The following is a 15,973-nucleotide window of genomic DNA, read 5'->3' on the forward strand; positions in this document are numbered from 1 at the left end:
GTGGACTTCAGGAGGCCTAAACCCCATCCGGAACCAGTAACCATCAAAGGAGAATGTGTAGAGTTTGTCCAGACCTACAAATACCTGGGTGTGCAGCTGGACAATAAACTGGATTGGACTACCAACACAGAAGCTCTGTGCAGGAAAGGACAGAGCCGACTGTACTTCCTCAGAAGGCTGGCGTCCTTCAACATCTGCAAAAAGCTCCTGCAGATGTTCTACCAGACTGTTGTGGCGAGCGCCCTCCTCTACGCAGTAGTGTGCTGGGGAGGCAGCACCAAGAAGAAGAATGCCTCGCGTCTGGATAAACTGGTGAGGAAGGCGGGCTCGGTTATGGGCACAGAGCTGGACAGTCTAACAACTGTGGCTGAGCGACGAGCGCTAAACAAGCTGCTATCAATCATGGACAATCCAACACATCCACTACACAGCATCATCTACAGACAGAGGAGCTGCTTCAGTGACAGATTGCTGTCACTGTCCTGCTCCACGGACAGGTTGAGGAGATCATTCCTCCCCCATGCCATGAGGCTCTTCAACTCCACCCGGGGCAGTAAAAGATCACATTAAACTCTAAACCTCATACTCTGCACTGCACTATTCACTTTATACAAGCACCTTAATTATACTTGCACTAGACTCCAACGATTCACACTATTCTGTTTACACTGTTAACAAGCACCTTAAGTATACTTCTGTACTGGACTTATGTGTATCTTTGTGTATTTTATTTCTCATATTTTATATCTCGACTTGAGGATACTGCTGGAAATGTGAATTTCCCTACGTGGATGAATAAAGTATCTATCTATCTATCTATCTATCTATCTATCTATCTATCTATCTATCTATCTATCTATCTATCTATCTATCTATCTAGGAGAGATTTTGCCAAGTTGGCCAAGTAAAGAGTAATGTTTCATTAATGAGCTACAACCTTTCACTTTGGAAAATGCCAAAGTGGTGAGTGTGTGTTTGATAACACACAACTGGACATACAATGTGAATTACCATCGGGCAGAACAGCTGTTATGACTTTGCATTTTATGTCAGTAAAAACACCTGTTTTTGGCTCCTCCGTTCACTCGGCGACCCCCGTGAGTATAAGTAGTCAATGATGGCTGGATGGATGTCTCAGAAATTTTATCAGGTCCCTGCTCTGACTCACATCAAGACATGGGGGTGTGTAGCCATATTGTCAATTTGTTAAAGGTGTTGTGAAAGTTAGTAGTTATTACAGATTTTTTTTCCAAACAAAGTGATGATATTAAAAAGGCTAGCTACTTGTGATGGGTTGATGAGGCATTATGGAGCATGTTGGTGCATTGACTCATTGTGTTGATTTTGTGTTTATCGGATACTGTAACTTGCTGGACGTTAAAAATCCCTGCAGGCAACCCACTTGGGTTGTTTTCCATTGGGGATGAATGTAGAAATGGTTTGAAAAATATGGAATTATGGAAAAAATATCTGCAATGTGTGAATTATGGGAATGTTGGGAGGGATAACACGCTCACAAGGCAGTGAAGCAACCATGTGATTTGGCTTGTTTTATCGGTTACGTCATGTTGACAGACGCACTTCCTTATAAACACAGTTAGGCACGTTCTTGCTGTGTCGACACAGTTCATGACACGGTCACGTCATTGTCTTAAAGCAGTACACAGGGGTCGTTCTGTGAGTTCGGCAGATGCACTGGTGCGTCGGTGTTGTGGGACCCATCACTACAAGCTACATTTGCTGATGAAAAAATACTGACCCTGTTAGTGAAAAATGGAACATCCACGCTAAAGCTGCCCTTTAATGCATGGCCACATGTTACAAGTATATTTCCACAACTCCAGGAAATTAAAAACATTCCCTGTCTTGCATGGATAGCATGTTCATTGGAAAAGTCTCAGATTGATTATGTTTGGGTTTATCTAGCTCAGGGTGCGACAGCATATTCCAGTGCCTGCCAATACCCAGCAACTTCTCACAACCACTAAGACCATAGACCACAGCCAAGGATCTGAAGAGAAAAGCCTGGGTGGAGCCTTCCCGGTCCTGCATCTATCAATCTTGTCTGAAGATGTGGGGAACATCTACATTGTTGGAATTTTGATAACAAATATCCTCTTTATTTGAAATTGTTGGACCTCTGATTCATTGAAAAGTTTTCCAGATGGGTGCAGCTGGATTGGACAACAAGCTACCAGTCTTTTTTGGAGGCGAGCAAGCAACACTCAGACTCATGTGGCGAGTGGATCCAACAGCAACCTGGATGTGGTTGTAAAATCCTTGAGTGGAACAGCTGTCATCACAGAGAAAATTGCGTTCTGCCACAAAGCCACTGATTGTCAATTTGGCTGATTGAAGCCATCTTCAGAGCCTCATGCTATGGACTGTTATCTTGATTCTTTCTCCTGGGTATAATTTTTCCAGACAATGCAAATATACACCTCATTCCTACACTCCTCCGACCATGTGGCCTCGGACGGATAAACAGACTGTTCCTTTTCCAACTGAGACAGTATGCTTTGTATATCAACTAAAGCAGTGGTCCCCAAACCCCGGTCCCGGTATGTTGATCAACTGATACGGGGCCGCGTGGGCTGCACCCGAAATCATTTTTGGAGATGATTTAGTTTAATGCTACGTGCACACCGAATGCAAACGAGGTGAAAAAGCGGAGAGTTTTGTATTGTAGTCAACGGAGTTCGCACGACTGGGCGCAAATGCGCGTCGGGCGACACGATGGACGCGAAGGGAGCGACGTGAATGGCCACACGTGGTCACGAGAAGCGAAATTTCGCCTTTCGCTTGAAGTTAAAATTTTTTAACTTTTTTCGCGTTTCGCGTCGCGACAGCCAAGCAACTTTGGGAACATTCAACAGCTCACGCAAGGGGCAGGAATGAATCATGGCGACCGCTTTGCGGTCACCGGGAGCGATCCAACACCGCCAGTTGAGCTTTTAATACAAAACAAAGCCAAGCAAGAGCACTCATCTGGCTTGTAGAAAGGCGGAAGCGAGAACTTGAGACAATTGGTATGTGCAGCGTTTGCTACACTTAACAGCTGTTGAACCGTAGTTACTGTGCTAAGCTAACGATAGCGCAGCATTGTTAGCACAATATTTAGCACGGTCTCAGCCACTTGATTGCGACATTGAAACTTTTATTTTTTGGCAGGCAAGTATTGCCGCAAAGCGAGTGACACGCAGTGTAAAAAAAAAAGATGAATAAAGGTGCTGTCAGTGAAAATATTGGCTCTGTCACATCCCAGAAAAGGGAAAGTTCTCAGCAATGCTCTTCTACCGTACTTCTACCATCTACTTTCTATCGTAAAGTGCACAGCACAACAGGTCGCTCCACTCCCCTCCCCTCCCCTCTCCTCACGCGACAAAAAAGAGGACAAAAAGTGCAACAGAAGGCCCCGCGAATGAGCGTAGCGACGCGAATTTTTGCATAAATTGAGCATACAGTTCATACGTTTGTGCTTGATTTTTGTTTTTCTCGGGCAACCAGCACTAAAGGACACTCTTACGCACAGACTTGCACAGACACATCAACCATCACTACTCATTGCCTTTGTCGTGACGAACCTAGCTGCTGCCGGTCGCGGCTATGTCATGGCTCCCCTTCCCCTATCATTCCACCCCCAGCCATCTACTGTACATGTTGTGCGGGACGTGTTACAGTGTCTGTTTGTTGGCCCATGTGTGGGGATTTTTTTTTCAGACTTAAGCCATGTCCTCTGTTTGGGGCTTAGCTGAAAACCCATTTTTTCTCCTCCATCACCCCTTCATGTAACCTTGTCTCTGAGGCCACTCAGCCAATAGCACACCTTGACAGGCCTTGCCATATATCTCCCCCTTCAGTCAATTGTACTGTATGTTACTTGGACAGTTCAAGGTCGTTAAGTCAACATTTCATACATTGCACTTGTACAGGTGTAATAATAATGAAGTCTATCTACCTAAGTTTTACATCTTAGAGTCCAGGTCACTTATGATGGAGACAAAATTAAAAGTCTTGCAGTTATATTTTTCATTCAGTGTAATTTCTCATTTATCACTACAAACACACAAGTGCCAAAAATTCTTACTGTTATGTACCAGTTCAAAACCAAGCCAATTCAACATTTCAAAAGTATTCCACCCCTACTCGGTTTTTGCATTGGTATTCTTTCACTTCTGTCTACATTCCCAACATATGATTGACAGGTTTGCTGTCAAAATTGCCCGAGGGTGTGAATGTGAATGTAAATATGTTGTCTTTATGTGTCCTGGTATTCATTGATGCCCAATCTAGGGCAATTTCTGCTGACACCGAAATTAAAAAACAGTCGTCTTACTGGTTGGGTGGGTAAATTGGTGAGGGTATCTGGGTACAATTACAGTAAGATATTCTATTCTTTAAAATAATGACTTAAATAAATAATTGATTGTTTGTATATACAGTTATTTGAACTGGAAATATTTTCATGACCAGGAAATAATTACCATGACGAGATTAGTGGTGTAACACAGTGACACAAAACAAAGAATACTCACTGTTGTAGTAGGAAAATTGCAGGTAGTTAAAGTGTGAAGGAAGGAAATTCTCCAAGGGCTTTCCACTTCCAGCAGCAGTAAAGGCCAAGTCCATGGAACAGTGCTGCTTACAATTCAGAACCTGTATGTAATGGTCTGACACAAAAAAAAAAACACACCTAGAAAACATCTACTGATGAGTCCCGCAAGCTAAATAATGATGCTTCACCTGTCATTGTCTGATAGAGGTCAGCACTGTACTCCATGTAACTGTAGCCATCATAAATGAAACTTCCCTCACAAAGGGCTCTGCATTCTTCATTAGCAGCGAAGTACTCGTCTATAGCCACCTCAAATAGTTTGGCTGCCAGACTGAAAGAGTTGTCACTGTAATAACGCTTCGCCATCAAGAACTTTGCCTGAATAAAATCATAAAGATATAAACACAAATTGGATAATTATTCTGAGATCAAACATCAAAAGCCCAGCATCTTCAAATTATATTCTTTCAAGAATATAAATTGTTAGTTAGTTTTTTTTTTTTTCAAACCATGTGAGGCCTGGCTTCAAGATCTTTGAAGTCCTCTTCCTGCACGCCTGACATTGTGCTGTAGTAGTCCAGGTTTTGCCTCATCTCGGTGTGTTCTTTGTTTGCTTGAAAAAATGTGTTGGCTGCTGCCACTGCTTTTTCCAACTTATTTATCTAAAAAAAAAAAAAAAAAAGGTTGACATGCTGTCGTGTAAATTGAGGCATAAGTGATAAAACAAAGTAAGGGGCAGTAGTGGGATTCAGTTTAATTCTAACTTAGGCGACAATCACACTTAAGGACAATTGAGAGTGCCCAATACACGTACCATGCATGTTTTTTAAATGTGGGAGGGAACCGGAGTGCCCGGAGGGAACCCACGTAGGCGAAAGACATGCAGAGAACAAACTCCACGCAGGAAAGCCAGAGCAAGCTGGGATTTCACTTGGGACTCTTAACTGTGAGGCAGACGTACTAACCCTTGCTAACCTCGGACTGAAAACAGTATTTTTTTTTCCTATGGACCCACTTGGGTTGGTTCTACTGCACACATCAAATCAAATAACAGGTTTAGGTTTTGAAGCAGGTATTTCTAAGCAGAAATAGAAGACACACATGAACAAAGCAGTGTACATACAACAGCATAATGAAATAACTCGCTCACGCGGGCCTTCACACATGCTGTAAATACCAGTGGCGTGCAGTCAGAGCCTTCAAGGCCTAAACATCATTTCAACACTGACCTGAAGGATCTCAATAACTTGCTTTGCATCACTGTTAGTGAAGTAAATAAGGACTTTACACCTCATAAATTGTATAGACTGAGAATGAAGCACCTGCTTACGCTGCTCAATGTTTTTTTTTCCACAACAGTCTTATTTATTTTATTTTTTTTCTAAGCGAGCTAGTTGTCTCACCTCAGTAGGGCACCACAGAGTGACCATTGTCAGTTGATAAACGATCACTTAAAGCATTTTATTTCTGGACACACATACTTGCACTACGGTTTTTTCCCATGACATTGATGTTGGTTGGGGTTATCATCCAACTATTATGCAGAACGCCTAAAGGTTGAACAGCACAAAAGTGCTCTTTTCCAACAGGGGGTTGCATACCTGGTAGAAAACGGCTTGGCTGCCGTAGTTCGAGTGTGTGGACTTCAGCCTGCTTGGTGGTTGAAGACTCCACGAGTTTGTGCGAAATTTAGAAAAGTGAAGAGCATGACTAATCTTAACTCATACCTCTGCCGTGTATGGACGACTGAGTAGAGAGCGTTGGCGAGTCAAAATTTGTAACAAATTTAGATTGGCTAATAGGTTCCTGGCAAGTTCCCCCTACCCCAAGTGTGTCATGATCTGTCTGTGTTCTGTTGTGAGTTTTGGGTTGTGTATTTTCAGTTATAGGTTCTCTGCGTTTCCCTCGCGTGTCATCACTGTAATTAACCTCACCTGTCGCCCGTTTGTTTCCTCCAGTCAATTTCCCCGCCCCTTGTTGTTCCCAGGTGTCTTGCGTCTTCATTAGTTCTGTTAGTATTTAAGCCCCAATATTTTGCATCGTCCCTTGTCGGGTCGTTGTACGCCTTTCGCTCGCTGTCTTGCCTCGCGCTGCCCTGATCCCATCCTTCCCGTGCTGCCTCCCGTTCCTTGTTGCTCCCAGTAAGTTTCTGTTTAGCATTTTTGTTTGTACTTTGTATTTTTCGGTTCTTTCAACCCTGCCTTTGTTGCCATTAACTCACCCTCACTTGAGCCTTACCCCAGTCTGTCCTGCATTTTATTGGTTCCGCCTTTCCCGCATCCCGCACCTCCTCAAACCGCCATGCCCCACCATGACAGAACAACCCGACCAAACCAGGAGCAAGCAGGAAGCCCACGGCGGCGAACAAGATGCTGCCGCCGTGCCACTCGCGAATGCCCTCAGCCTGCCAGCAAACCCTGTGCTCCCCGCGTAAGCTCTTTAACGTGTTCCCCGTTGTACTCTTCGCCCGAACCCTCCTCCAACACAACCCCTTACACGTCCTCCTCAAGTCTCTCCTCCGTGCGCTACACCTGCGCCTCCGAACTCCCTTACCCCACTATTTTTCCACGTCTTTCACGATTCTGACTTTTCCGACACTGACAATTACTCACTGCCCTAGTTTCCGCCCGAGCACCCCCCCACTGCCTATTAGCCCTCCTCACTACTCCATTGATTCAGATTTTTCTGACTTAGAGGATGGTTCTCCCTTCGTTAAACTCCGCTCAGAGTCCGGTTCTGAATTTGTTTATCCAAATCCTTTTTCTTTCGACAATTTTGATTTTGATAATGATTATGATTTTCTTTTTCCTCACTCTTTCCCACCCATTTATGTTAGTGACTCAGAGTCAGATTTAGACAATTTTGATTTCAAGCCTCCCATTAACCGCGACCTTTACCGGGGCACCCGTTTGGCCTTCTGCCCATCCCGTGGTGGCCGACGGGGGCGCCCTAGTAAAGGTCGCCAGCCTTTGTCCTCGTACTCTAAACACCGAGCACCTGTCCCAGCACACCCTAGTCGAGAGTCACTCCATCCCTTAGCAGTCCTCACACCACCTCGTGTTTCTTTGTCTTCACCTCGTCTTGAGTCACACCCTCCACGCGCACTCCCGGACGTTTCGGTCAAGTCTGACCCTTGCGCTTGTGTTCCCCAAGCTCCCTGGCGGCAGGCTGGTGTGGCTAGCGACCCTGTCCCTAGTCCCCAGCCAGGCAAACTGGAGGTCCCCGTCCCGGCTCCGCGGCGACTGTGCGCCCCAGTCCCGGCTCCGCGGCAACCGAGCGCCCACGTCCCGGACCCTGTGTTCCTGCCACTGGTGACTCCGGAACCGAAGCCCCATGTCACGCCGCAGTCAGCGTCTCCTGAATCCAACGTCACGCAGCGGCCGTAGTCGGCGATCCCCGAGCCTCACGTCGCGCCGCTGCAGGTGTCCTCCAAGCCGCAGACTGAGCCACTGCAGGTGCCCTCCTATACTGCTGCCCATCTCCCATCAGCAATCTCCCTCCGTTCAGGTCAGTCCCTGACCTTCATTAACGTCTCTAGTCCGTCGCCAGCAGACAGGGATTTCAAAGCTGCTGCAGGAGTCTCCAACGCCGCCTGTCCTGCCTCAGCCGCAAACTCTCCTGCCTGCACCACAGCAGCCAGTCTGCCTCCGAAGGTTGCCTCTCCTCGAGCCGACGCCTCCCGGATCCCCGCCGGTTGCCGCCCAGTCCATATATATATTATATATATATATATATATATATATATATATATATATATATATATATATATATATATATATATATATATATATATATATATATATACAGTCGGCCCCCGGTTTACGAACACCCTCTTTTACGAACATTTCGACTTACGAGCGTGGACCGCGGAGTTTTTTGTCCCCCACTTATGCACAAACCTTCCGTCTTACGAACAATTCGACATGCCGGATAGCATTGTATTCATACATTTATTTTCGCTTTGCTAATTTCAGAAGTTGACGCTCATCACGGCAAAGAACGCTATTGCTCTTACAATGTCACAGTCACTGTCTCAGTCACGGTGTCAGTCACGGTCTCACTCACGGAGATGCTATTGGCCGGCGTCACGTCAATCACAGAAATGCCAATATGCTATTGGCCGAACGCCTTTATCTAGCTTGATGGCACAGCTGGTCGGGACGGAAGGAAGGAGAGAAAATGAGTGAAAAACGGAAGGAAGGAATGTTGTGAAGACTTTGCAAACTTTATCTGTTACACATGGCTTCTAAAATTGCAAGTGGCGGTAAAGGAAGAAGTAAGAGGATGATGACAATAGAAACCAAGCAGGAGATAATAAAAAAATACGAAGGAGGCGCACGCATAGTTAACCTTGCTCGTGAGTATGGTCGTAACCGCTCGGCAATCTTCTAAGGGCAAGACTTTCCTTGCCAGGGGACGGAACTCGCTCGACAACAAAAAGGAGAGGCTTCTTCCATTATGGATTAAAGAGGAAATTGCTGGTGATATGTTTTAGTTTGAGAAAAGTTCTTGTTTAAGAAAATAAATTAATAAATTCTGCGGATTGGTCTCTGCTCACCTCCGTCTCCACTCAGCTCAAGTCACGTCGCCCCAGAGGAAAATGTAATTTATCCTTTGTATATCCATGTTAATATATTTATCTGTACAGTAGATTATGGTACTAATTTTTATTATGTGTGTAAATTCGTGATGGTTTTAACTATGATTTCACCACGCGTTCCCAGTCAATGTGTACGTACAATTGACCTCGCTTTGCCATATCAACGAAATCATCTGCTCACGCATGACAAAGCAATGCTGATATGCTATTGCTCTTACAATGTCACAGTCACTGTTTCAGTCACGGTGTCAGTCACGGAGATGTCGATATGCTATTGGTCGAACGCCTTCATCTAGATTGATGGCACAGCTGGTTGGGACCGAAGGAAGGAGAGAAAATCAGTCAAAAACGGAAGGAAGGAATGTTGTTAAGACTTTGCAAACTTTATCTGTTAGACATGTCTTCTAAAATTGCTAGTGGCGGTAAAGGAAGAAGTAAGAGGATGATGACAATAGAAACGAAGCAGGAGATAATAAAAAAAAATTTCGACCGTTCCTACTTTAATCGATTCCCCCAATTCCTTCCATTCCACATCATTCAACACCTATCCTTTCAGGTGTTTCACCTTCACACGCAATTTCTTCAGGAATTGCACATATTCTAGTTATTATTATTCTGCCGTTTTTTGGGACATTTCATCTCTTTCCCAGTTTATCCGATTCACGCCGTTCCAATTTCATCTTATTCCACTTATTCCCATTCGGTGCGCGTGTATTTTTATAATTCCAATTATTCATAGATTTCCCACAACTCCCTGTTTTCCGAGCCAAAAGTGCCATTGACTTACATTGGGTGATTATTCATTTCAATATTACATCTTTTACGTTTCATATTTTCAGAATTAAACTCATTCAGCTTACCTTAGGGATCATTCTCATCATTCCAGTATTACATAAATTCCAATAATTTCCCATAATTCCATATTTTTCCCACCTTTAATATTTCATAATGCATTTCCAATGGGAGGGCTTCCCATTCATTCTCAATGGGACAATTAACATTTCACATTTTGATGTTTCCCATTTCATATTCATAACATTGAACTTATTCATTCCACCTTATGGCTCATTCCCAACAATTCAATAAATCAAAATTATTAATAATTTCCCATAATTCCATATTTTTCACCTATAACAATTTGTTATTCATTCCCAAAGGCAGATTTTACTTTTCCTATTTGAAGCTTCCTCATTTTGCATTCAATTCATTCAGCCAATTCATTTCACATTGTCATCATTACACATATTCACACAAACCAGTAATTGTGTGAAGGTGAAACCTTCACACATATGTTATTCCTTGACTTTATTATATATATATATGCATATACTATATATGCATTCAATTCATTCAGCCAATTCATTTCACATTGTCATCATTACACATATTCACACAAACCAGTAATTCATAACAATATTAATAAATTTACCCATAATTCCTCATTCCCATTTTCCTCACCAAAACTTTGTAACCTTCTATCTTGGCCATTCCTACTCCGATTCCCACCATTCCAACTTTGATGGATTCCCCCAAATCCCGGCATTCCAAAGGGGTAGCTTCCCAGAACTCAAAATTTTACCCACAATTCCTCATTCTGTAGTCACAAAGAATCCATTCATTTTCTATGGGGTCATTCATTCTGTGAGCATGTGACCTTCTTGGACTACTGTTCAGGTACACGTTGTACTCTATTTACCATGGTACCCCCACCCAGCGGCCGTCTTGGATGAACTCTGACCTACATCAAATACTACAACTCCCATACACCCCTGTAAGGCGGCCATCTTGGACATTTGACAAGCTCTCGCCGCAGCCCATTCACTTTGAATGGGGAAAAGTGGAAAAAAGTGGGAAAAAAAAGTTTTTTTGGAAACCCTCACGTGGAAATGAGCGGAACCACCTAACTCATGGACCATCGTTGTGGATTTTTAATGATAACGCCGCGACGCTCCGACATTCCGATAAGCGAATAGAGCCGATTTTCCGAAGTTCGATAATGGCCGCCCGCTTAACCTGTATAATATAAGCTATTTTAGATTACCTCTTGCGTTTTCTCCATTTGCGTTAGACCTATACTGGTCGTTCCAACTTTAGGTGTTTCCTGTAATTGTCTTCAACACTTGCCCACATACACTGAGACTCCATTTCCCATCAACCCTGAGGGGCGGCCATTTTGGATATCTGATCAGACATCTCATGAGCGCTCAGCCCAACTTCCACCCAGGATGGGAGCCATCTTGGTTAACTCAGAACAATAAAAACGACTCTCTCCAAATGTTGAACATCTAATCTTTGAAATATAATCCCCCAAAATTCAGAATTTGTTCTTTGAGTGTATTTTTTTTCTTCCTTTTTTAAAGTTTGTGATATTTTACAAAATTCAAAGAATTGTTGTTTTTTTCACTTAATGACTACAGGTGTTTGTCCGATTCAGTCCGATTCAGCGTTTAACTGTTCATCTTGACCCTGCCAATGACCTCCGGGTGTCATTTACCCAGAATGCATCTTTTTTGCATAAGTAAATATATTTAAATATTCATAATTCATTTCCAATGGGAGGGCTTCCCATTCATTCCCAATGGGAGATTGAACATTTCACATTTTGAGCTTTCTTTTTTCATATTCATAACAATTAACTCATTCATTCTGCCTTATGGCTCATTCCAATCATTCCTATAGTTCATTATTATTCATATTTTCCCATAATTCCATATTTTTCACCTATAACAATTGGTAATTCATTCCCAATGGCAGATTTAACATTTCTTACGTGAAGCTTCTCCACTTCACATTCAGATCATTCAGTTAATACATTTCACACTCAACATTACTCATATTCACACCTTCCAGTAATTCATAACTATTTTAATAATTTTACCCATAATTCCTCATTCCCATTTTCCTCACCAAAACTTTGTAATCTTCTATCTTGGCCATTCCTTCTCCGATTTCCACCGTTCCAACTTTAATCGATTCCTGCAATTCCCGCCATTCCATTGGTTTATCCATTTTTCTCTTCGCATGATTAAAAAATTACCCACAATTCCACTTTTTCAGTGTTTCCCTTATATCTTTGCCATTCTTCATCCGATTTTTACAGTTCCAACTTTAATTGATTTCCCCCAATTCCAGCCATTCCATTGGTTTATCCATTTTACTCTTCCCATGATTAAAAAATTACCCACAATTCCACTTTTTCAGTTTTTCCCTTGTATCTATGCCATTCTTCATCCGATTCCTACCGTTCCAACTTTAATCAATTCCCCCAATGCCCCCCATCCATTTTTACCCACAATTAAAAAATTACCCACAATTCCACTTTTTTCAGTTTTTCCCTTATATCTTTGCCATTCTTCATCCGATTCCGACCGTTCCAACTTTAATCGATTCCCCCGATGCCCGCCATTCCATTTTCCCCCACAATTCTAAATTTACCCACAATTCCACTTTTTCAGTTTTTCACATCTATCTTTGCCATTCTTCTTCTGATTCCGACTGTTCCAACTTCAACTGATTCCCCCAATTACCACCATGCCATGGTGGTATCCATTTTCCTCTTCCCAAAATTCAAAATGTACCCACAATTCCACTACTTCAGTTTTTCACTTCTATCTTTGCCATTCAACAACTTTTCCTTCAGAGGTTACACCTTCACACGCAATTTCTTCAGAAATTGCAAATATTCTAGTTGCTTATGTGCCTTTCAATTTATGCAGCTCTATTTGAAACATACAACTGGGACGTCTTCCTTAAAGAATTCTGGGGGGGTGCTATTTTTGAGCCATTTTGTAAAATCAATCTTGTTATTTTGGTGTGTTACTTGTCACAACAACAGCATTTTAATAAAATAAAATAAAAAAAAAACTTCATGTTGTGACATCATCAAGGCCTGGCCATCATGAGCAAATATTAAATTGATCCGGTTAACCCACTGAGAAAATATCAAAGAAAAAAACACAAGTAACTTAAAGCTACGAAGTGGCACTCTCAATATGATTACTTTTTTGTAGATGTTTTCAGGACGAGAGGTTCACTAAATGAGATCATATGGGTCAAGTTACAGCACCTTATATTTAAAGGTGAATCATCAGATTTTGCATCGACGTCTAGGCCATGCTCCTAATCAATTTTTCTGTGATATATGTTCAACAGGCTCTGCACCGTAAATAAAACATAAAAAATACATATTTTCTACCTCAAGGTGGTGCTGTAGGTATTACAGAATATTATCTATAGATGTTTTCAGGCACACGTTCTTAATATTCAGTACATATGTTTGGGATTTTTTAGGAGCTTCTGCAGATGAGCTTTTAAGTCAAGATTTAATTCCCCAGTTGTTTTCCCAGGTCTTGAGATGTTACAGCCCAAATGTGAAGTTGAGCGAATGCACCTTCTCGGAAAAGGGGGCAAAAGTATGAGTGCTACAAATGTCCAAAAATGGGCCAAAAACGGAGAGTCAAAAATTCATAGCTCATATTTTTACATCCAAGCACATGGCTGCAATGCACTTTCTTTGTATGTCTAGGGTGCTGACATGTGCCTATCAGTTTTTGTAGGTCTGGGTCACGGGTAGTCAAATTTGGTCTGCCTGCATGTATTCGATGTTTCCCTTCTGTAACAAACCTGACTCAAATGATCAGGATCATTGTCAGGCTTCTGCAGGGCTTGCTGATGAGCTGATTATTTAAATCAGGTGTGATGTAGGAGAGAGGCATCAAAAACCTGCAGGTATGCGGCTCTCTGGGAACAGGGATGCCCTGGTCAAGGTCAACGGGATTGTTTTATTTATCACCTCCAGCTGGCACTACAGAGCAATTTGATTTATTTTCGTTTACTATACATTTTTTTTTTTAGCACATCCTATGATTATGCAAAATTTGATCAATTTTGGTGCATATTAAGGTCCCCGAAAATCTAATTGTTTTGCGAGACAATAAATGAATTAAATAATTATTGTATTCATTTCTTAATGAATAACAATCGTAATAATTCTTACACACTATAAACCAATATTTATTGACTAAACAAGAATAGTAATAATATTTACATCATATAGAAACAATAGGGACCTTGCACCGATTGCTGCTTGAACCCCAAAAACTATCTGACGTAGTGTTTATTACACCGTAATCGGTTTTAAAGACTAATTTAGAACAAAAGTAGCTCAGATATTTGGAGCCGAGTAACATGGGTTATAGAATGGATGCATGGGTGGATTTTCACTGTGTGTGTTCTTGCATGACTTCACTATATATATATATATATATATATATATATATATATATATATATATATATATATATATATATATATATATATATATATATATACACAGGACTTTGTAGAAAGCAATAACTTTTTAAAAGTGTTATCTAAATAAAGTTGAGTTGAGTCTAGTAACTAGACTTAAACTATACTCTAGTTCACATGTGTCAAACTCAAGGCCCGGGGGCCAGATCCGGCCCACCACTTCATATTTTGTGGCCCGGGATATTCTGATTTCTCTTCAAATTTCTAGTTACAAACTTGCAAAATGTCTTCAACTTGTGCTTCAACACCTGTGCTTTACACCAAACCACAATTTGGTTTGCAGCAAACCACAATTTGGTTTGCAGCAAACCACAATTTGGTTTGCTGTAAACCTCAGGTGTCAAACTCAAGGCAGGGGGGCCAAATCCGGCCTGCCACATCATTTTATGTGACCCCCAAAATGCCAATTATGATTTTTAATTTTTTTTACTAAAACATTACATTTGTAAGTTGTCTTCAACTTTAAAACGGTTTTTGAGGACACAATAAGCATTTTTTCGTCCCAATCTCTCCTTCGAACGGTTTTTACCGGCCTGTGACTTTAAAACTACGTAAGTGTGTGACAAACTTTAAAATTGATTTGACTTCACTGTCATTTCGGCCCTCATACAGAAACTATAACTGCAATGTGGCCCACGATAAAAATGAGTTTGACACCACTGCTCTAGTTCAAGGAGTTTACCTCCACGTTATGACGTGGCAGTGCTGTCTGTTTGATATCAGGAAAGGGGGGTACACGCTCTTAACATTTAATTAACATTCTACATATTACTACTCAAAAATCTCTACTTAGTGCATTTAAACATGGCGTTTACAGCCATCGGCTCTTTAGACATCACAACAGTACCTTAAAATATGCGACTTGCAAGTAATTGTAAGGGGTCCTCCTCTTAAAAGCCAACTCCAACTCTTCACTGACTTGATGTAAAGTTGGTATACCAAGCTTCTCCGTTTCGCAGTAATTCACACAGTCCGCACGTTTCAGAATTTTGCGGAAGAAAGCCAGATCCTCCACAGATCCAGCCCCGGGTATGGAAATTCCTACGACGGCAGCAGGGTCTTCGAAAGCGGTCTGGTTGGCGCATCTGAGCCGGCAATCCGCCTTTACCTTGCGGACCGTAGCTCTGTTCCTGAGGGCCTTCTCCATGTTCAGGATTACTGAGAGCCAGTCTCCCCTATCATAAGATTCCACCGCCGTATCAAAAAGAAAATCATAGGGCTCCAAAACAAAGTTACTGCTCAGATAAGAACTCGATGTAAATGATGGCAAGGCGACGTAAATGATTGCAAGAACCAAGCTCAGCTCCATTCTAAAAAATCTTGTGCATGGATCTTTCAATAGTAATATTGGTTGCGCGACACTTTCTACCATAAAAACATGACAAAAAAAGCTTGCGCTTGCGGAGTCTGCCCAAGTCGGAGGTTTGAGGTGATCGTTTCTTGAAGGTGGGTGGGGTTTTTGTTTGGAACTCCACTCGTGAAAACGAAGTCGTCAAGTTATCCTCCAC

General features: G+C 42.1%; 1 protein-coding gene across 1 annotated transcript in view; it reads right to left on the reverse strand.

The window, feature by feature from the left end:
* Nucleotides 1-15,973, reverse strand: part of p3h1 (prolyl 3-hydroxylase 1) — a 58,518-nt gene extending 42,545 nt beyond the window's left edge. The window contains exons 1-4 of the mRNA XM_088424351.1: nt 15,313-15,973; nt 5,065-5,217; nt 4,744-4,933; nt 4,536-4,670 (exon numbers count right to left, since the gene is read on the reverse strand). Of these exons, the coding sequence (XP_088280477.1) occupies nt 4,536-4,670; nt 4,744-4,933; nt 5,065-5,217; nt 15,313-15,837 (1,003 nt within the window). The 5' untranslated portion in view covers nt 15,838-15,973. The remainder of the gene's footprint in view (nt 1-4,535; nt 4,671-4,743; nt 4,934-5,064; nt 5,218-15,312) is intronic.

This window comes from Hippichthys cyanospilos, chromosome 9 (genome assembly GCF_059441005.1).
Source record: "Hippichthys cyanospilos isolate Australia breed blue-spotted pipefish chromosome 9, RoL_Hcya_1.0, whole genome shotgun sequence".
Taxonomy (NCBI): domain Eukaryota; kingdom Metazoa; phylum Chordata; class Actinopteri; order Syngnathiformes; family Syngnathidae; genus Hippichthys; species Hippichthys cyanospilos.